Source organism: Ricinus communis, chromosome 3 (assembly GCF_019578655.1).
Source record: "Ricinus communis isolate WT05 ecotype wild-type chromosome 3, ASM1957865v1, whole genome shotgun sequence".
Taxonomy (NCBI): Eukaryota; Viridiplantae; Streptophyta; class Magnoliopsida; order Malpighiales; family Euphorbiaceae; genus Ricinus; species Ricinus communis.
Genome location: NC_063258.1, coordinates 32,110,126 through 32,132,613, shown reverse-complemented (window position 1 = coordinate 32,132,613; position 22,488 = coordinate 32,110,126). Strand labels below are relative to the sequence as shown.

At 33.9% G+C, this 22,488-nt stretch overlaps 4 protein-coding genes across 5 annotated transcripts; 3 read left to right on the top strand and 1 right to left on the bottom strand.

The window, feature by feature from the left end:
• The first annotated feature begins 115 nt into the window (after positions 1–115).
• On the top strand, positions 116–4,076 carry LOC8259423 (bifunctional purple acid phosphatase 26). 2 transcript variants are annotated; one of them, XM_002515439.4, is made up of 10 exons: positions 116–410; positions 500–688; positions 803–1,003; positions 1,114–1,225; positions 1,433–1,659; positions 1,826–1,964; positions 2,095–2,315; positions 2,942–3,063; positions 3,193–3,354; positions 3,621–4,076. In XM_002515439.4, the coding sequence occupies exons 2-10, from the start codon at positions 521–523 to the stop codon at positions 3,676–3,678; spliced, it is 1,410 nt and encodes a 469-aa protein (XP_002515485.1). In that variant the 5' UTR covers positions 116–410; positions 500–520; the 3' UTR covers positions 3,679–4,076. The 2 variants fall into 2 exon arrangements, with proteins under 2 accessions (XP_002515485.1, XP_015572575.1); XM_015717089.3 differs by having other exon boundaries at positions 495–688.
• A 679-nt stretch (positions 4,077–4,755) lies between these two features.
• On the bottom strand, positions 4,756–8,826 carry LOC8259424 (synaptotagmin-4). Its single transcript, XM_015717088.3, has 13 exons — positions 8,186–8,826; positions 7,964–8,068; positions 7,774–7,824; positions 7,568–7,688; positions 7,345–7,472; positions 7,063–7,164; positions 6,854–6,928; positions 6,423–6,502; positions 6,126–6,276; positions 5,789–6,019; positions 5,358–5,651; positions 5,168–5,281; positions 4,756–5,077 (listed from the first exon to the last, which is right to left on the bottom strand). Exons 1-13 carry the CDS (start codon positions 8,288–8,290, stop codon positions 4,931–4,933), a joined length of 1,704 nt encoding a protein of 567 aa, XP_015572574.1. The 5' UTR covers positions 8,291–8,826; the 3' UTR covers positions 4,756–4,930.
• Positions 8,827–11,861: 3,035 nt separating this feature from the next.
• On the top strand, positions 11,862–17,573 carry LOC8259425 (probable sucrose-phosphate synthase 1). The gene is made up of 13 exons (XM_015717125.2): positions 11,862–12,479; positions 12,566–12,655; positions 12,899–13,140; positions 13,325–13,388; positions 13,501–14,199; positions 14,327–14,443; positions 14,641–14,772; positions 14,885–15,061; positions 15,152–15,205; positions 15,292–15,354; positions 15,470–16,417; positions 16,545–16,672; positions 17,027–17,573. Exons 1-13 carry the CDS (start codon positions 12,297–12,299, stop codon positions 17,298–17,300), a joined length of 3,171 nt encoding a protein of 1,056 aa, XP_015572611.2. The 5' UTR covers positions 11,862–12,296; the 3' UTR covers positions 17,301–17,573.
• Positions 17,574–18,343: 770 nt separating this feature from the next.
• LOC8259426 (probable glycosyltransferase At5g11130) lies at positions 18,344–22,354 on the top strand. The gene is made up of 4 exons (XM_002515442.4): positions 18,344–19,484; positions 19,582–19,739; positions 20,885–21,239; positions 21,509–22,354. The coding sequence occupies exons 1-4, from the start codon at positions 19,248–19,250 to the stop codon at positions 22,181–22,183; spliced, it is 1,425 nt and encodes a 474-aa protein (XP_002515488.4). The 5' UTR covers positions 18,344–19,247; the 3' UTR covers positions 22,184–22,354.
• The last annotated feature ends 134 nt before the right edge of the window (positions 22,355–22,488 follow it).

Genomic DNA, 22,488 nt, shown 5'->3' with positions numbered 1-22,488 from the left:
TATTAAAAAAATATTTTATTTCAATATGTTGTCCACTTTTTAGATTTTAATAAAATTTGGAAATATTTAAAACCTAAATAAAAATTATGAGTTTAATTGTTAAAAGAATTGAAATTAGGCTCTTTAGCCCAGAAACACGAGTTCAGACGGGTATTTGACATTTTGTCTACAACAAGTTGGTCGGCCTTATGGAAACGGCACCGTTGCTATTCAGTAGGGCGGGTAAGAAAAGTAAGAAACGAGCCCCGAGTCCGTAGCCTTACTTACCGACCCTCCGACAGTAACAGCTCAACTAACCGTTTGCTGCTATCTTACGCCTACAAAAGAAAAGTCACCTATTTTTAACCGTCAACGATCTATACATGCCTCTCGAAAATCTGGCTCTACACGACTTATTAATTGATTTTCAGGTGCCCTCTCTCTCTATATATCTATAATGCTACAAAAGATTTAGTCTTTTCACTAATTAGTTCTTTTTTCTTTTAATGTGGTAGATTAGTAAACCTTGAAAAACAAAGCCATGCAGTTGCTTCAGTTCTTGGTTGTAATAGTTGTTCTCTTGGATTTTCTTGAAAATGGAAATGCGGGTATTACAAGTTCTTTTACCCGCTCTCAATGGCCATCTACTGATATCCCTCTTGATAATCAAGTATTTGCTATTCCAAAAGGTCACAATGCTCCCCAGCAAGTAAGTTTCTTCATTCCTTTTTTTTTTTTCTTTTTTCTTTTGGGTTAATGAAATTTCCCATTTAAAGATTTGAGTTTTATATTTTATAATCTTATTGGTGAGCGGTTGATTTAGGTGCATATTACTCAAGGTGATTATGATGGGAAGGCTGTGATAATTTCTTGGATTACGGCCGATGAACCGGGTTCTATTAATGTGGAATATGGAAAACTGGAGAAGAAATATGAGTTTAGTGCTCAGGGCACTGTAACTAATTACACCTTTTACAATTATACGTCTGGTTATATTCATCATTGTCTTGTTGATGGACTTGAGGTAGGCAGATGTGTTGATTAGTTAATTTTTCTTTTGTTATTGTTATTGTGTTTGGGTATGAATTGGCATTTTAGTAATGGTGTTTAACTTGGTAATCCTCTGGCTTTTAGTATGACACCAAGTACTTTTATAAGATTGGAGAAGGTGATTCTTCTCGTGAATTTTGGTTTCGAACACCTCCAAAGATTGATCCTGATGCTCCTTATACTTTTGGAATTATCGGTGAGATATACTCTTCCTTACTTATCGTCTTTTCTGAGGTTGTCAGTTGAATCTTCGTGGATGAATATGTATTGTAGTTTGCTTTGGAAGTTGATATGTCTTCAGCTTTTATTTATTTTTCTAACGGTTCTAGAAGAACATTTTGTTAGTCAAAGCCATGTTTTTCTTCAGAATGGCTTATTCTTGATTGCTTTCTATATATTTTAGGTGATTTGGGTCAAACATATAATTCCTTTTCTACTCTTGAGCATTACATGCATAGTGGGGGACAGACTGTCTTATTTGTTGGAGACCTCTCATATGCTGATAGGTATCAATACAATGATGTTGGTATTAGATGGGACTCATGGGGCCGTTTTGTTGAGAGTAGTACTGCATATCAGCCATGGATTTGGTCGGCTGGGAATCATGAGATAGAGTTCATGCCAGACATGGTACCTTGATTTTCTTCTCTATTATCTTATGCTCATCCTGTTGATCCTTCTTTCCTCAGATGTTTAATTAATACCGTTTTCATATGTTGTTCGTAGCATTTTTTACATAAATGCATTCATCTCTTTTTGATTATTTGTTACCTCATGCACATGTCTGTTTTTCTAGGGTGAAATTCTTCCATTTAAATCATATCTGCATAGATATGCTACTCCCTATAATGCCTCAAAAAGCAGCAATCCTCTTTGGTATGCTATACGACGGGCATCTACTCACATCATTGTTCTTTCCAGCTATTCTCCATATGGTAATATGTTTTCTTAGTCAGTACTTATCCATTTTTAGATTTCCAATTTGATTCCCTATTTCTATAGTTTATTTGTTATTATAAGTCAGGTTTCCTTGTGGATCTTAAGAATTTGCGTTTTTTTAATTAGTGAAATACACTCCTCAATGGAGATGGCTTAGAGAGGAATTCAAAAGAGTGGACAGGGAGAAGACACCTTGGCTTATTGTTCTCATGCACGTGCCTATCTACAATAGTAACTTTGGTCACTACATGGAAGGTGAAAGTATGCGTGCTGTATTTGAGAGCTGGTTTGTCCACTTCAAAGTTGACTTCATTTTTGCTGGCCATGTCCATGCCTATGAACGATCAGTATGTACATTCTCTCTCACTTTCAAACATTTTGTGGAAGAAACAAAATGATTATCTTGGTCTGTTTCTTCCATTTACAGTGTGGAAAATTTTTCATTATGTGTGGAAGGAGGAGCAAATTCCTTGAAGTACATTCATTTACTAGATTGTAACAGTGCCTACTTTTGTTTCATCTATCTTTTTCTTGAAATGATTTTTGGACTGAAGAAACCTATTCGGTCTTATACTTCCAATGAAAATTCATCATTTCCTGACAATAATTTCTAAGAATTAATCAACAAAGAAAAGGTTGGAAAAACACCACGATTGGCTGCTTTTTTTTTTTTTTTTTTTTGTGTAGCCAAGATGGTCCAAAGTGCCTCAAGTGGATAGTGAAGTGATTTTGGGATCTGCAGTCCTCATATTTCTTATCCAATGGCTTTGAAAATTTGGCAATCTTCTTATCACACTTAAACTTTCATCATGCTATTCTGAAATGTCTCAGCATTATGATGTATCTTTACTCACAGGCCTTCAGTATACCTATTCCCAATTCCTTAGGATGTATGTGTCAAATTATTCAACTTCTACAGAAGGAACTTTTCAAATCTTTGCTTTATCTCATAAATAGTAATGTCAATTTACAGTACCGCATTTCCAACATACACTACAATGTAACAAGTGGCGATCGATATCCTGTACCTGACAAATCAGCCCCAGTATACATAACTGTAGGAGATGGAGGAAACCAGGAAGGCCTAGCTGGAAGGTGAGACAAATCTTTTATGTTTGAACTTTTACCTTGTTATCTGAATTGGGATTCTAGCGAATTCTTTGGGATATTGACATGCCTGCTGAAGCACTTTCATGTAATATGGTGTTTCCCATTAATGATTAGGTTTTGGGACCCGCAACCAGATTATTCTGCCTTCCGGGAGGCCAGTTATGGTCATTCTACCTTGGAAATCAGGAATAGAACACATGCAATCTACCATTGGAACCGAAATGATGATGGCAGAAAAGTACCAACTGATTCAGTAATATTCCACAACCAATACTGGTAAGTATGATCTTGTTCCTTGTATCTTCTTAGTAATTGATATGTGCCAGTGTTGCATTGGGTCAGACTTTTTAAGATGATAGAAGTTTGCTAAGCAAGAGAACTCATGTGCATGTTGCGCACTATATTAGTGCTGTGCTTCTTTGTCGAGGACTTTCCTATAGCTTTAGCTTTTAGGACTCCCGACCACCCCCACTTTAAATATCTAGAGAACTGATCTGCAGTACATTCCATGATGTTGAGCATTAAAACGGATTGTGATGCAGGGCAAGCAATCTGCACAGGAGGAGACATCTTAAGGATAGCAGACATGTCAGCTACTGAAACTTGATCAAATAGATGTTCATTTGCGATATAAGTACTCTTGTGCATGCCGAGACCAGAGATATATGCAATCTATGTATCGCTTGTCCAATTACGGAGAAGGGAAGTTCTGTCCACAAGGACTGTTCAGTTGGAGAAATATTTTACACATCTGCATGTGTCAGAAAAACAACAATCATGTCTTACCAAGCTTCAGGAATTTTGAAATAGCATAGCATAATTTTTTTCTCAAAAAATATTATTGCATATAATTTTTTTTGAATTTGCTTGCTTCTCTGTACTGATTTTTCTTGAAATATTTACTTAAATATGTATTCTTAGATGCCAAGTATTTTCGCTTACTATGAAAATCTGTACTCCATTTTTTAATGAGAAGTTTACATTCCATTTTTCTGATATCTCCCAAAAGCTTGACATCCTCACCTTGGAAGCTTAGTTCTATAGACTTCCTAGGGGCTTTTCATGGTTGCTGAATGCCAAGTATAAGCTACACTCCATTGATGTCTTATATGCTAAGCTTACTGCTTACACAATACGCCTCGCTACATAATTGATTATCTGGTCAAGTTGGTAAGGTTGCAACCTGCTGGGTCGTTATTTGTTGATTTTACAAGCGTTCAACTCATTCCGGAACCATTAAATTATTTGATGTTGAAAGTGAAGATAGGATGGAATTGAGCAAAAACGTACTCAGAGAATGCATATCAACTCTCATGAAGATCATCTACTCGCAGTGTTTTACGCTGGTTTCACCTCTATAGAATCATAAACTATTTGCAATAATGCAGCAGCTGTTTGTACTCCATGCTTTATAAGCCACATATAGTTTCTATCTTCTCATAATACCCATGGATCCTTCAAATTGGAGCTGGTGAAAGAAATTTAGAGGGCCTCACTTGCATCCATTTACCAAGGTTAATGTCAGAAATGACGGTATCATGTACAAGGTCATTACAAAATCGTCCTTGTTATTTCAATTTTATTACAATTTAATATGTTAATTTTAAAATTATCACCGGTGGTTTCTGGTGCGAAATTAAAGAAATCCCTCTCCTAACAACCGAAAGTGAAGTGCCATTTATGAAATAAAATTAAAATTAAAGGACTTAACTGCAACAAATTAAAATATTAGGATCATTTGTAATAGCCAAAAAATAGTGGGAGCACTTTATGAAATTAACCCAACAAGACTCATCTGTATATTGGTATAAAATAGCCAAAGAAGCCATCCTTTATCTAATGATCCGAACAATCAAGTTTCACGAAACTTGAGCTGCGGTGTCCATTTGAGGTGCAAGAAGAGCTTTCCTGATTTGGCACCATCTATTGGAAAACTTTCTTGAAATTCCCCTTCTAATATAACCCTGGTGAGTGTCATGATGACTCTTCCTATTTTATCCTGAAAGATTTGCAGAGTCCATTAGTATTAGTTCTATTAAGGTTAGTAAGAGCAGAAATGCTGCGTACACATATGTTCTGAAAGCATTACCTTTCCAAAAGTATCATGGTCCCAAACTTCTAAAATTAACAAATCATGTAATGCATCCTCCACAACGAAGTCAAATGTTTGATTCCAAACAGGATTTAGGCTCTCATTTACAACCTGAGAAAGCAGAATGAAATAATGAACGAAAAAAAAGGGAATTGAGGGGTGACTGCTCTGGAAATCTAATTCTCACCCTGGTCTTGACTTTCGTTTCCGATTTCTTCATCTGAAGGACTACATAAGGGTCAGCCTTTCCCATCAAGTCTACTGCCGGTAAGTTTTCTGCAGCTACCACACTAACTGATAGTACTCCTCGCACGATAACGCTCTTCTTCTGCGAGTTTGATCTTCCCAGAGTAGCATCATCTGCTGCTTCAGCTCCACTCTTAATAGCCTTCTCTAAGGTTGTCAGTTGGTAATCAGGATTAAAAGGATTCTTCAAGCTGCTCTCTGTGCCGAATGGACAGTACAAAAGCTCCAATTGCACCTATTGACAGTGAAAAGAAACACTCAGTAAAATTATTTCAAGATTGAAGATCACAAGGCCTCTCAGTGGAAATTTCTTCATCGAGCAAAGAACAGGCAAAAAGAATATAGAATTCAATTGGCGTATTATACTCTTACCTGACCCCTATATTTAGTATCCCTCTGGACCTCCAAATCCTTGACTAGTTTCAACCATACATCCTTCACTTTTCCAGGCTCAAGGTCCTTCAATGCCACTTGAGCACAACCAATGAATTCAGAGGCCTGAACCCCTTCATCATCAAAAACTCTTACTGTCAAGTGTTGAGTCGATGGATCTTCAACTATGAACTCAAAGTGTTCATTCCAGAGAGGATTCAATTGATTATTCTGAAGATATTATAATGGAGTTTTAACTGATCCAACTGAAGCGAAAAACATAATAACAACAAAACGAAAAAGAAAACAATGAAGGCACAACAGTAAGCTGTCATACAATAACTTTGCTGGTTTTCATTCTGTCACGGAGTGGACGTATGAATACAACTGCATAAGGATCGGATTTTCCAATAATATCTTTATTGGTTAACTCCTTGCCTTGTACAAGCTTCACTTCTAACGTTCCAACAGGCTTCACCTCCAGATCACTAATAACATTATTAAGATTGAAGAATTTAAATTCCACTGAGTAAAAGCTAAAGTTGTTGCCAGTTAACAGCTGAGCAAAAGAAAGAAGAAAGATAGTTCATTTAATTTTAGGGTGGAAAAAGGAAAATTGGTAAAATCAGCATACCTGTAGTCACCGGGTAATATTGGCACAATTTTTCGAACTGGCCATGTTATAGAATCTTCAATAGCATCCCGAATAGTTTCCTGCTTTAAATAACAAGAGATAAATCATTATACCTACAAGTAATTGCTGATTGTGCTTATTTATAGATTATGATATTTATTTACATGGCATGACATTCCTATTCATGAAATTAGAACTGTAAGCAAGCCTGTAAAAATCAACCAGGAATTAGCACCTAATTAAGTGCGCTTAGCGCCTAATTCAGGAAGTTGAAGGAAAGAAGAGTTTTATACTATAAGTTCTGTAGTAGAAATATGATTGATTATTTGTCAAGTACTGTCGTGACTCAGGAGTCTGAAATATAGTAAAAATGCATATGATCATGTCAGATGCAGTAAAAGAACCAAGAGAGCAAAGTTCTGTTGGCAAACCTCAATGGCATCAGAAATCCCTGGTATAGCTGATATCTCACCACCAACAACTTTAAGCTTAAAATCCAGTTTTTTCTGCGGGAAGAAGCATAAGGAAATGCACGACACTGCCATATAATATATTGCATATGCATAAAGTGCATATTTACTATATTCTTAAGACACGAGCTTTGAAAAGGAAATAGCAATAAGGTAATACAACAACTCACCTTATGTCTCAAGGAATAAGAAATAGCTCCAAAACCAGGAAACTCTTCAACTAATGGTTTAAAGATTAACCTGAAAACCCCAGTGAATCCAATATTTTTTACCTAGATGAAGTTGAAACAAGGGTGAAAAAATGACAAGGAAGATCTTATACATGTGCAGTAGCTTAGAAAGCTTCTACCAATGGCAGAGAAGTACCATATAAAACATTACATCGAATAACAAACTAGACAAAAATATATAAAATGCACAAAGAAATGGCAAGGAAATTTGTAGAGATATACCTGTATGGGTAGTGCCACACCAACTCTGGTATTGATATCAAGAACAATATTCGGATTGCCATCCCATTGCATCTCCAACTCCATAGTGACGCTTCCAGCTCCACTTTCATCTTCAAGAATTGAAATTCCTGCAAAACATTTGACAACTTGCTAATTTCATTACTAAATTCTATCCATTTATTGCGTTTACATAAAACTACCATCATCCATCAATCAGACTAACCTGTAAACTGTGGAGCCACAGTACCAAGTGTCAATTTTGAAAACTTGAGGGAGGATAATATGGCTGGTCTATATTGTTCAAGAACTGGCTCAACATTGGTTCTTATCAACTCTGACGCTGCCTGTGCCATTTTCATTTCCATTAAAGAAATTGAAGCTTATCATCATTAAAACATAGAAAGGATTATAGAAGATTAGTTAAAGTACCTCATTAACATAAGGCCAAACCTTGTCAAGTTGAAGATTAAGCCAAGTTAACTGCGATATTTTATAACAGAAGCTAATGTTAGATCATGGAAGTTGAAGACTAAGCCAAGTTTACTGCAGTGTTTCATAACAGAAGCAAATGTTAGAATCATTTGCAATTTTTTTGGTGGGCTGGGCTTGGAGTACTCAACTTTTGTCTCTGTGAAAAGACGACCCATGATGGATACGACTCTCCTGGCAGAAGTTTTCTTGAATCTTGCACTTTCATTCTCGCAAATGCAGCTACTGTCTTTGCCTAAGGAAACATCCCATTATTAATAATCAATCAATCAATGTCACCTACTCTTCAACGAACAAAACTGATACAGAAACAAAAACATAAGATAATATTAATATATATATATATATATACCAATTGAGAACGACGCAGGGATCTGATATTCTGATAACGAGCGTAGGCTACAACCAACCCAATTCCAATGGACATTCCAATGATCATTCCAACCAAGAAAGACATTTTTCTGATACGACAAACAACCCTTTGTTCTTGTTTTTCTTTCTCTTTTTTCTTTTTACTCTGGCGCTAACAATGAGTTTATGTGTATGAGTCTGAGATCACAGAGAGGCAAGGATTGGATCAAGAACGAGTTTTTTTTTTTTTTTTTAATCACAGGAAGTAAGAGGTTTGCGGGTCTTAATTAAATTGTTGCGATTAGCAATTTGCTAACTAATAATTCTTTTGTTTCAAGTTATCACGTCTGAGAAAGAAGAAAAGTAATGTGTTCTCTGTTTTTCTTTTTCTTTTTTGAAATTTTATTTAACACGATAAACTTTTCTAGCTGTCTAAATGAGCCCCTGTTCTTTGGTTTTCCGGCGTCCATTAAGTTTGCGATTGAATGGTGTAAATGAAAATAATGAAAAGATTGGGTCTTAAGAGGGAATGTTTGAAATAATAGGGATTTATAGTTAGAGAAAGAAAAGCGCTGGAATAATAAAAGTTGAATTAATGATGGGATCTGATACTTTGGTTGCTTGTTGAAATCAACCTTCTTAAGCCAACTGTACTGCCTATCAGTCCACCACGTGTAAATGAATGCAAGACTGACTTCTCTGCATTTGGCCGCCACCAAAAAGGATGTAAAAGTGCCACCTTGCACTAACAATGACGTGGCACTTGACACATCTACAAATTAGAGTGACATGGTAATTCCAATCTGTCACCCAAAATTACATGCCGCTATGTAACATAGATGATGAAGAGCAGACCTGTTCAAATTGCGGAGTTTGGGCCGAGCTTGGTTGGACTTATAGTTTTTAAATTTAGGCCTGAGTTTGGTTCAAATTCGGTTATATGAATCTAAAACTTTGACTAAACTCGACCGGTCAGAAAAAATATATCATATTCTTTTTATAATTTTTAGGTCGATTATTATACAGATTTTAAATAAATAATATTTTTAAACACGTCTAAAATAAATAAATTTTTTATAATTTCGGACTTAGACGAATTTAATATAAAAAATTAGTATCCAAACTTAGAAATTTTTAAATAAAGTTGATCTTAACAAAAAATTAAGTGTTCAAATTCAAAAAAAAATAGACAAATTTAGACAGACCGGGCATATTTTCTAAATCCATAAACAAATTGATGTGAGGCACATACTATATATGATGTTATAGAATTGAGCTACATTTATTGACGAGGATACGTCTTTTGCCAAATACACGACAATAAAAATCGATTGCCATTTAGATGAGGTAAAATATATTATTAAATTTAAATTTTTAAATTTTATTTTATTAATTATTTAAATTTTTTATTTTATTTTATTAATTAATAAAATGGATAATAACTTCACAAACTATATATTAAAAATTATTATCTAACCAAAATACAAAAATTTAGAAATCCAATACAATAAAACTGAAATATCTATAACTTAATAATAGATATTTCCTTTAAATAACATGTCATTTGCCATGAAAAGTAGGCATCACTTCAAATATGTATATAATATATATATTATCAATTTTTAAGATTTAAATTTTTTTTGATATATGTATTAAATTTTTTGACATATAAAATTTTATATTAATATATTTTTTATTTTTAACACATAAAATTAAGTTTATATATAATTTTATAAATTTTTTTATTAATAAATTACATTACTAATTAAATACGGACTCTAATTATAAGAAATAACATATTAATTATATTATAATATTATATTAACTAATAAATAGATTTCAAATTATTAATATTAATTATATTTTAATATTATATAAATTAATAAGATTTTTAATTAAATAATAATTATAATTTTAAAAGATAACATTTTAAATTATTTGTTAATATTGTATTTAATAATAAATTATTTTTAATTATATAATAAATTTTTAATTGATAAATATTTTAAAAATAATTTTATATTATTTATACTAATAAAATTTTAGATTTTTAAAAAATAAAAAAATATTTTAAAATAAATTATTAAATTTAATTTTATAATTAAAATAGTAATAATAATAGTAATAAATAATAATAAGGCACTCTAAGCGTACATAACGTGGCAATCATCGAGAGACAGTAGGCGCTTGAAATAAAATGACAAGGCAGCATATTTGAATGATATAGCACGTGTCGGCATAAGAATTTCTTGATTTTCAATTTCAATGAACCGTTTTATATGTACAAACTCTTACATATGATTTTATCAGACACTTTTACTTTTTTTTTTTTTTTTTGGCAAAATAAAATTTACATACAATTATTCTTATATCTTAACTATGGCTTATTTGTATAAATAATGTAAACATTTGCAGTTTTAATAGTATTGGCCAATCATTTAGTCGGAATTAAAAATATTTTGAAAAATCTAATGTAAAGTCAATATTGTCACCACCTGATGTGAGATATACACTGACAACAGTTTTTTCTTCTAAAAAGTCATTGACACATCATCTGACATTAATTAAGATGGTTTTATTTTTCTAACCTCTTTTGTTGTATTGATACACTAAAGCATGGAATTAAATCGCGCGTATAACTCTAATTCAATTTTCCTCTTCTCTTTTTCCATTTGCTGCTGTCAAAAATCTAATTTTTTTCTCTTTAACAGATCACCCCATCTTCATTTATCAATAAATTACATGACTGTAATAACATTTTTATTATATTTTTTACACACATATAAATTTTTTTAATTTTAAAATTAAAAAAATATAAAAAACGACAATTAAAAAATATATGAAATATATCATTCAATTTTAATCAAATATCAATTTGGGTTGAATTTATCAAAATTAAAAAAAAAAACTAATTTTATGAAAAGCAACAAATGTTTGGACTTATGAGGCCAATAAATATTTAACTCTATTATAAGAGGCTATATATGCTTATTTATTTTCGAGAAAAGTACAAAGGGTTATGTGATTTAAAAAAGAGAAATAAGGAGAAACTATTTAAATGAAAAAAAAAAAAAAACTAATGTTGGCTGTGGACCTAAAGCAAGGAAAAACGAAAACTTGATTAAATGTCAAGAACTTTTCAGTATTTTTTATTATTAGACTTGATAGCTCCAATCGAGATATGGTGGATAAATAAAGGAAGAGCCAAAGCATCCCACGTTACTTAATTCTCTCCTCGGCTTTTTGGCATGCACGTCTTAGTGGCATGTGGAGATGGCTTCCTCTGCAATGTTACCCTTTCTCTTGTTTATTCTACACTTTGCACTGCCATCTTATACTTGCTGCCCACCCTCCTATGGACCCATTTTACTCTAAGATTACATGCTCTAGCTAGGACTATTAGTGTAACTATATAATAGTTTTAATAATTACTTAGACGACTAAAAATTAAGTTATAAACTATGTTTTAAGATAATAATAAAAGAAAAGGGTACAAAATTTATAATAAATAAACCTTATTTGCTTGAGATTTTTTTTTCATTTTCTGTTATCATATTATAAGATTAACTAATTATAGGTGAAAGAGAGGACATATATGAATATATATATATATATATATGAATATATATATATATATATATATTTATTATTTTTCTTTTAAAGGTGTTAAATCTGTCTTAAACGGGTTTAGTTAGATTTCAAAAAGAAAAAGGGTTTGGTTAAAATATATAAGGACATAATTGTATGAAATTGAAGTAGAGCGGACACAAACAGAAAAATAGAAAAGTATAGGGACTTAAAAAAAGCGTTTTGCCGGAAGAAAACGCAGAAGTGCCAAATGGACACTACCTTTCCAACGAAATCGGAACTTCAAAATAAAATTACAAATTAAAAACTAAATAAAAACAAATAAATAAATAAATAACATAATGCCACCTTCTTTCCATGTATAACGCCACAACCTCTTGAACCAGCGAAGCCGCATAGCATCATCGTCCTCTTCTCAGAATTGATGATCATTTGATCTCCGATTTCTGATGTTGCAATCACTCGTATTTACTTAATATATAAATAGATTTTGGAAGAGCTGTACAGAAAGAAGATAAAAAGAAATGGCGGGAAACGACTGGATAAACAGTTACCTAGAAGCGATCCTAGACGTTGATCCTGGAATCGACGAGGCAAAATCGTCGTTGTTATTGAGGGAGAGAGGCCGTTTTAGTCCTACTCGTTACTTTGTTGAAGAGGTTATTACTGGTTTTGATGAGACTGACCTTCACCGTTCATGGATTCGAGTACACACATTTAACTTTTTCTTCTTTTTTTTTTTTTTTTAAGTTTCGTTTTATGTTTTTGGAATTTAATAAGTTTTTGAATATAGGCTGCCGCTATGAGGAGCACACAGGAGAGGAATACAAGGTTGGAAAATATGTGTTGGAGGATTTGGAATTTGGCTCGCAAGAAGAAACAGGTTTCTTTTTTCTTAAATTTGATCGGTCTTGTTTCTTTCTCTTTAAATTTTTTTCTTTTTCATGTGTCTCCTTTCAGTGTGCATGTTCTTATTTGTAAGAAAGCAATTTTGACCATTTTGCCCTTAGCAAGTGACTTTTTGTTTGTTTGTTTGTTTGTGTTGTTTTTGTTCTAGAGTGATAATTTTGACCAGAGCAATATTACCATTTTTTCTCTTAACTGGAATATTTTGTTTCTTGATCAGCTTGAAGGAGAGGAGGTTCAGCGTAAAGCTAAACGTAATGTTGAACGCGAAAGAGGCCGGAGAGAAGCAACTGCTGATATGTCCGAAGATTTATCAGAAGGAGAGAAAGGAGATGTGCATGGTGGCATTTCAGTTCATGGTGATAGTGTTAGAGGAAGAATGCCTAGAATAAGTTCTGTTGATGTGATGGAGAACTGGGCTAACCAGCAAAAGGGGAAAAAACTTTACATTGTGTTGATCAGGCATGAACTGCAATTCATTTTGATCTCACATTGTAATGAGGTTATTCAGATGCTTATTTTGAAATTGGACTTCATTTATATGTTAAAGAGTTCAATTTCAATTCAGTTTAAGAGTACTACTTACATAATTTTTGTGAAATTCATGAAGGTGCTTTTCAGTTTCCTAATAATCAGTTTTGTGCAGTCTTCATGGCTTGATACGTGGTGAAAACATGGAGCTCGGGCGTGATTCTGATACAGGTGGCCAGGTAATCAAAGCCTCTTTGTTCAGTATTCTTTTCTTTCCGAATTTCATTATTATATGGCAATTGATTTGTTGACATCCATCAAGCAATCTTAGATCACCCTTGTTTTGTACAGGTCAAGTATGTAGTAGAACTTGCGAGGGCCTTAGGCATGATGCCAGGGGTTTATCGGGTTGATTTGCTAACAAGACAAGTATCATCTCCAGATGTGGACTGGAGTTATGCTGAACCAACAGAAATGCTGAATCCAAGAAACTCTGAGAATTCTATGCAGGAGCTTGGAGAAAGCAGTGGTGCCTACATAATTCGTATACCATTTGGTCCGAAGGATAAATATATAGAGAAAGAACTACTTTGGCCTTACCTTCCAGAATTTGTGGACGGTGCACTTAACCATATTATGCAGATGTCTAAAGTTTTGGGAGAGCATATTGGCAGTGGAAATGCAGTCTGGCCTGTTGCCATCCATGGGCATTATGCTGATGCAGGGGACTCTGCTGCTCTTTTATCTGGAGCTCTAAATGTTCCTATGATTTTTACTGGGCACTCACTTGGACGAGATAAACTTGAACAACTTTTGAAACAAGGACGGCAATCAAGGGAAGAAATAAATACAACCTATAAAATAATGCGGCGAATAGAGGCAGAGGAGTTAACCCTTGATGCTTCTGAGATTATTATAACTAGCACTAAACAGGAGATAGAAGAACAATGGCGTCTATATGATGGATTTGATCCTGTGCTAGAGCGGAAACTTAGAGCAAGAACCAAGAGGGGAGTGAGCTGTCATGGCCGGTTTATGCCTCGTATGATTGTAAGTATCAGGATGTTTTTCTTACTTCAGGCTTCCTTCTGAATCTGAAGTTAGTTGTTTTTATGTTGATTGTAAAGCTTTGATGCCCTACATATATTTGTACCTAAATTATGGTAATCATTTCTAGGTAATTCCTCCTGGAATGGAATTTCATCATATTATTCCTCATGATGGAGATATGGATGGGGAAGATGAGAAAAATGATGACAGTCCTGCTTCTCATGATCTGCCTATTTGGTCAGAGGTGTTAATTATTCTTTCTTCTTCATGTAATTGGTTTTTGACAGCCTAATAACTCCATTATGCTATTATTTAAACTTCCTTGACTTTCTTAGTTTTTCTGCCAATATTGTTTTCTTGAGGAGTGAACTTCAAATGATATATTAGATGCTTGGTACAAAGTTTTTATCTGTTTTAATACAGATCGCTTTGATTTGGCAGATAATGCGTTTCTTTTCAAATCCACGGAAGCCCATGATACTTGCTCTTGCCAGGCCAGACCCTAAAAAGAATATTACCACTTTAGTCAAAGCATTTGGAGAATGTCGCCCGCTAAGGGAGCTAGCTAACCTTGTGAGTTTGTCTTTGAAGTACACCTGCCTAGCGCATACATTTCCATTGAATGCCTTAATACTCTTTCCCTCTTAGAGTAAAATTCATTTTAGTTGTTTTCCTGTTCTGGCAGACATTAGTAATGGGAAATCGGGATGACATTGATGAGATGTCAAACACAAATGCGTCTTATCTTCTTTCCATTATTAAGCTTATTGATAAATATGATTTGTATGGCCAAGTAGCATATCCTAAACATCACAAGCAGTCTGATGTTCCTGAGATTTATCGTCTTGCAGCAAAAACAAAGGTAAATTTGATTTTCATTTCCATAATTAAAAATTATGCTAGACTCTTGTTTTAATAATTCCTTTCTTTTCTTTCTCTTCTCATCTTTCAGGGTGTTTTCATCAATCCTGCTTTCATTGAGCCATTTGGGCTAACATTGATAGAGGTGCTTGTCCTAATCGATTATCTGCAGTTCTTCACTGATAATACATTAATTTATCAGAAATCTAACATAAGCTCCTTATTGAACAGGCTGCAGCTTATGGTTTGCCTATTGTTGCTACAAAAAATGGGGGTCCTGTTGATATTCATCGGGTGAGTAGAATACTGGAGCCTTCTTATTGCTAGAATGATTATCTTGCCTGATTTTGGTAGCAGTTTAAGTTGATGTTTGTGCTAGTTGTTTATACTGATGATTGAATGATTGCAGGTACTTGACAATGGACTACTAGTTGATCCGCACGACCAGCAGTCTGTTGCTGATGCTCTTCTGAAGCTTGTGTCAGATAAACAGCTTTGGGCAAGATGCAGACAGAATGGACTTAAAAATATTCACTCTTTCTCATGGCCAGAACACTGTAAAACATACTTGGCTAGAATAGCCTGCTGCAGGCCTAGGCAGCCTCGGTGGCAGAGAATTGAAGGTGGCTGTCAAAGTTCAGAACCCGAGTCACCTAGTGATTCTTTGAGAGATATTCAAGATTTATCTCTGAACTTGAAGCTTTCATTGGATGGAGACAAAAATGAAAGTGGAAATCTCGATGCTTCCTTAAATATTGATGATAATGCTGCAGATGGAAAGATTAAATTAGGCAGTAATGTTCTGACATTGGCAAAAGGTGCTATAGGAGGGATACAAAAAGAATCAACTGAGAAAGTGGATAACAATACTGGCAATAGCAAATTCCCAACATTGACGAGAAGGAAATATATATTTCTTATTGCAGTAGATGGTGATGCAACTGTAGATTTTCTTGAAACCATTAAGATAGTTGTTGAGATGGCAAGGAAGGAAAATTCTGCAGGGCTAATAGGATATATATTGTCAACAGCCATGACTATATCTGAGGTACACTCTCTTCTGGCATCAGGAGGCTTGAGTGCACTGGATTTTGATGCATTTATCTGTAACAGTGGTAGTGAAGTCTATTACCCATCTTCAAGCACTGAGGGGGTTATCGGGCTTCCGTTTGTATTAGACTTGGATTATCATTCACACATTGAATACCGCTGGGGTGGAGAAGGTCTGCGGAAGACTTTGGTTCGTTGGGTCGCTTCTGTCAATGATAAGAAGGGACAACATGAACAAACGGTTGTTGAAGATGAATCAAGATCAACTGTACATTGCTATGCATTTAAAGTGAATGAACAATCATCGGTAAATTTGCTCCCATCCCCCAGCCTAGTACTGTTGATTTGACTGTGTTTTAAAACTACGTACTTCTAAGTCTTAAGCATATTCGGTCCTTGTCAAGTATCACTTGATGCATTATTTGTCTTCACAGATTCTTCCAGTTAAAGAACTTCGAAAATTGATGAGAATCCAGGCTCTTCGATGCAATGTTATTTATTGTGAGAACGGTACCAAGCTAAATGTGATACCTGTGTTGGCTTCTCGATCCCAAGCTCTCAGGTAATGCTGAGGTTAATTTTAATGTCTTTTTCTATCCCTAGACATTTAGCTAGATATGCTGATATCGTTATGCCTTCTGTTTTACACAATAACGTTATGCGAGTTGTTAAGAAGCTACCTCAGGAATTAAAAATATTCTCTCATCTTAAAAGAAAAAGACTACTAAATTTTAGGCCTCTATATCGTGTTTGAATTGATATACAATATTATCTTGATATTGGAAAAACCAATACTAACATTCAAGCTAGCAAAGTGTTTCCCCATGAAATGTGGCAATAAATTAAAGATGTTATATGAGTAGATGCTGACAGTGGAAGTGCTTATTTTAGCATACTAATCAGTAACCTTCCTCAGGTATCTGTATGTTCGATGGGGCATAAACTTGTCGAATGTTGTGGTTTTCGTGGGTGAAAGTGGAGATACAGATTATGAAGGCTTACTAGGTGGACTACACAAGTCGGTGATATTGAAGGGAGTTGGCAGCAGTTCTGGTAAGCTTCATGCTAATAGAAGCTATCTTCTAGAGGATGTTATACCATTCAATGGCCCCAACGTTGTGCAAAGCGAGGGATACAAAGTAAATAACATAAAGGCATCATTGGTGAAGCTAGGCGTTTTCAAGGGCTAAAAGATTGCAGCATCCTTTTGTGGCTTAGGCTGCCTAAACTGAAACCCTACAGTCCTCTCAGAAAAACTTGTTTTTCCCTTGTTGACTTCTTGAAAGTTTTTGCACTGAGCATCCCTTGTGCACAATAATTCCATTTAACTCAGAACAACCTCCTCTTCTGTTTCTCTTGTTTATTCTGTTCTCCCTGTTTTTCCATTCGCATTGTAACATTGAATGGATTTCTGCGCAAGAATTCTTTTACTTAAAAGTGCTATTTTAAGTTCTTCGTTTCAATTTGTCTACGTGCTTAAAGCTTTGATACATCAGGCCACTGTCTATGACCGAATCATCAATAAATGATCCATCAACCCTTAATCAATAGATTCATTTGATCATGTTTGGGATTGCTATTGAGCATTAAGAAATAGGTTTAGATTTTTCTATTATTACAAGAGAGAGATTACTCAAATTGAAATATGGATCTAGCGCAATGTAATAAGCCTCTGGCTCAGAAATGCACATATTCATTAGTTTTAAATATATTTTATATTAATCATTGTCATCTTCTAGTATTATTAGTATTCGGTAGTGTCTATCGTGTATTTGAATGAAGTGTGGAATAAATTTTTTAATAGATAGTCTATTAAGTTATTTATCAGTATTTTTAATAAAATGATCTTTTTAATTAATAACATCATATTTATATATAAAAAATATCTATATCCATGCATCAAATCAATAGAATAAATTGGATCCAGCGCAAGTGTGATAAGCCTCTAGTGCAAGTTTAAGGTTTTTTTTTTTAATTTAATAGATTAATTTTAAGAAATTATTTGACGAACCTGCAATTAAGAAAAAATTAATATATCTTTTGAAAAGTATTTTTAAAAATTTAAAACTAAAATAATAGATACTTCAAGAGCACCTATATTACCACCAAAGATAGATGGGGGCATTCCCTATTATGACTTAGCATCATTCTTTAACTCATCCTAAAATGTTTCCTGAAAAAAAATGCTAAAATGTCCAACTTAGTTGCGAGCCCACTGCCCACCCCTACTTCTGTTGCCAACAATTAATCTATTATTAACTTAAGTGATAAACTAGGTTAAGTAGAGCTTACCCCATTAGTGGTACTGATGAAAACTAATAACGTTCACATTTCTTCAGATATGGCTTTTTAACTAACATGAAAACACTTATTATTTGTTTTTGCATCGCATCAAATTAACAAAGATTATCCGAGGATAACATCCCATGCTGTCCTTAATTGAGGATAATAAACTCCCTCTGTTATAATTACCATTAAAATCAACAACTAGATTACCATCTATATTTATATATTTATCTCTATTAAAACCCTTAATTCTACTGTTGATGTTGATTATGAACTTGGTGATTACATGTGGGGGAAGATTGTAAGAACTTAACTAAATAATGAGCCTTTTGCTTTTGCTTTTTTTATTTTATTTTATTTTATTTTAAATTTGGAGTATTGAGATAGATATTGCATGCTCTACCGTGAAGTTCAACTCTTGGGATCTAATAATACTGTTTCATTGTCCATTAACTATTTTTGTTTTGACTATCATAATCCTTTAAATTTGTCATAAATAGATCCCATTTTAAAGACCATATAGCTTATATGTTCATGAGGTATAATGCTAGATGAGCTAGTAGGGTACAAGACTCCATCACACAGTGAGTACGGGAAGAAACTCCAGAATATATCTTTACACAGACAGGTAGATAATGGGAGAACGATTTTGCCAAAATAACAGCCCCTACGGAGATAATAGGAGAAAGATTAATTTGCCAAATAAGGGTCTAAAATACACATATGTTCTAATCCTTAACTACTTTCATCTTTTCCAAATGATAATAATAATTTTTATTTTTAATAAATGAAACTACTCTCATCTTCTTACTACTAAACCCCCCCTCTCTATATAGCACCATCAAACCAAAATGCACTGTCTTCTTCTCCATGCTCATTTGAACATGGCTGATTTCACCTGCACTGCCTCTTGCATACTGTACCCTTCGATCCTTATCATTCTTTTCTTCTCTTCCATCAACCATCAACACCATTCCTTCACCAACCTTTCCTTTTCTCTTTTGAACCACACCACAATTACTTCTCAAGAAAATCAACAGGTTATCATTCCTCCCATCTCCAACATTTCAAGAGCTAATGCTACCAATGTAATGACATTTCACATTCCATTCTTCTATGCAAATAGGATTCTGTTGGATTCACTTGCATTCTTATGTATATTTATATTATGTAAATGTTTCACAGGTGCAAATGAAGAGTCCATTACAGGAAATGGAAGAAGGTCTGGCAAGAGCAAGAGCAGCCATACTTGAGGCGGGTCGAACTCGAAATTACTCATCTCACAAACAAGAAAGCTTTATTCCAAGAGGATCCATTTACTTAAATCCTTACATCTTTCATCAGTAAGATTCTCCTTAGCTTTCAACTATTTTTTCTCCTCAGTTCAGTTGATGGAGAAAGAAAGACTTTATTAGTTTAACTGACTTCTTGCTATTATTTTTATTTCTCTAGCTTTTCATTGTGGTATTCATGTTTTGTCCATTTCCTTTAAGTTCTATTACTTGCAAGATTGCTATGATTTAAAATTGTGATTAACTAGCTTTAAAATTAATTCGGTTTAAGATCTTTCTTATTAGAAGTACATATATGTTCTTGCAGAGTTCTAATAAGTGAAAAACAATCCTTGTGAAAGGAAATAATAATCGCATTTTCTAGCTCATAGTTAGAAATGGAGATAGTGCTATTAAATTGATTTCTTTTCTTGAACAAAAATAAAGATAATTATCATGTAATTGTTTGTTCTTGAGAAGTTGAATGTCCTTCGCTAAATAAAAATTTCTTTAAAATGTATGATATATGGTTATTTCATTAATCTAACGATGATAAAATGGAAATTAATGTATTCTTGCAAGTACAAAAACTTCTAGCTGGAGAACACTGGATAGAATGAGAATAGAACAATTTCTGGGTAGCCAAGTAATTCCAAGTTCTCATTAATTATAAGGCGTCCAATCTTTGACGAAATACCAGTAGGCATTACCAGTGTGATATGGTGATCATAGGGTTGGTGACAATAAGCCGAAGTAACTGTGTATGGCCTCTTCTGTGTTTGCAAATCTCAGTTAGGATTATGCAGTTTGCTTTTTTAAAAGTCAATGAAGGTTTCATCAATAATGTTTGTCCCCAATTTGAAAAGCTTTCTTTATATGACCAAAGATCCCACAACCCCTATATCATATTCCATTATAGTCTTAGGGACATGATCTCTCGTCCTGCATTTAATTAAATTTAGAAAATAAAATAAAAAAGTTAGATTTTTTTATTTTTCATGGAGCACTTGAATTATAATTTTTTTTTCTTCAATTTGTATTTTTAGAATAAACATGATAAGATAAGAAGTGTTCAGATAATATTTTTCTTTATTATTCATTTGGAAATACTACCAATCTAATTCTCACAAAATAACAATACAAATTACGATATTTCCTAATCGGGTTTGCCTAATTTGAGATGAAAATATCATTACAATGTTTGATTCTTATTTTAGGAGCTACATTGAAATGGAGAAAAGATTTAAAGTATGGACATACAAAGAGGGAGAGCCACCACTATTTCACAATGGTCCGATGAAAGAAATTTATTCAACAGAGGGGCAATTTATAGATGAATTTGAGAGCGGCAAGAGCCTATTTTCAGCTCGGCGTCCTGATGAGGCACATGCATTTTTCCTTCCTGTTAGCATTGTCAGCATTGTGAAGTACGTTTATAGGCCTTACAGCGATTATTCTCGCATTCGATTGCAAAATGTTGTCAAAGACTATGTTGGAGTCATTTCCTCTAAATACCCATTTTGGAATAGAAGTGATGGAGCTGACCATTTTCTTACTTCTTGTCATGATTGGGTACGCTTTCTTCCTTCATTTATATGTAAATCTTTTTTTTTTTCTTTATCTCCTTAATTATGCTTTTATTTAGAGGTTCAGTTGCCAATATTAATAAAAGTTTATCGATATACAGTGATTTTCTATATATATATAGTTATAGTCCAAGCTTCCAATGAAAGAAAAATAAAAAGATTTGATCAGTTTCTATTGGCTAAATCTTTCAGGTTTGCCTTTTGATATATATGTAGACTTGTGAATTATCAACTCTTTAATTTGACGTGCTTCAGGCACCCGATGTTTCAGCTGGCCATCCTGAACTTTACAAGTACTTTACTAGAGTTCTTTGCAATGCCAACACATCTGAAGGGTTCGTACCAGAAAGAGATGTTTCCTTGCCAGAGATCAGGCTAAGAGATAGAAAGTTAAGCCCGGAGCCTCATAGCTTACCTCCTAAGGATCGTCGAATTCTTGCCTTTTTTGCTGGAGGCGAACATGGGCATGTTAGAACGAAATTATTTGAGCATTGGAAAGGCAAAGACAGGGACGTTCAAGTCTATGAATATCTTCCTAAAACCCTAAATTACACCGAGTTAATGAGTCACAGCAAGTTTTGCCTATGCCCTAGTGGATGGGAAGTTGCGAGTCCTAGAGTTCCCGAAGCAATATATTCAGGCTGTGTGCCGGTGATCATTTCAGATTATTATTACCTGCCATTCAGTGACGTTCTTGACTGGAGTAAATTTTCAGTTCATATTCCGGTAGCTAGAATTCCAGAAATCAAGACGGTTCTACAAAAGATTCCCATGAGGAAGTACTTGACGATGCAAAAGAGAGTCATTCAAGTCCAAAGGCATTTCAAGCTGAACAGGCCAGCGAAGCCATATGATGTGTTGCATATGGTGTTGCATTCTATTTGGCTAAGGAGGCTTAATGTCAGGCTCAATGCCATGCTTCCAATATAGTTGTATCTCTTAATCAAATCTTGTACCCAAAAGAAAAATATTATGTGGCCACTTGAACCAAAAATCACTTTTCCCAGTTAGTGGGAGCTTGCAAAATTGACGGATTCGGAAACAAATTCATGGTTTGAATGTGAAAAGCTGATAAGGATAGCAATATATCTTTAAGGGCTAATAGAATTTTCCTCATTACAATAATAATAAACGCTAAAATCTTATCTGCAAATTTATTATTTTAATGAATGAGAGACTCTATCTAACTTTCTTTTATTTTAAAAATACAGTTTATATCCATGACAAAGAAGCTA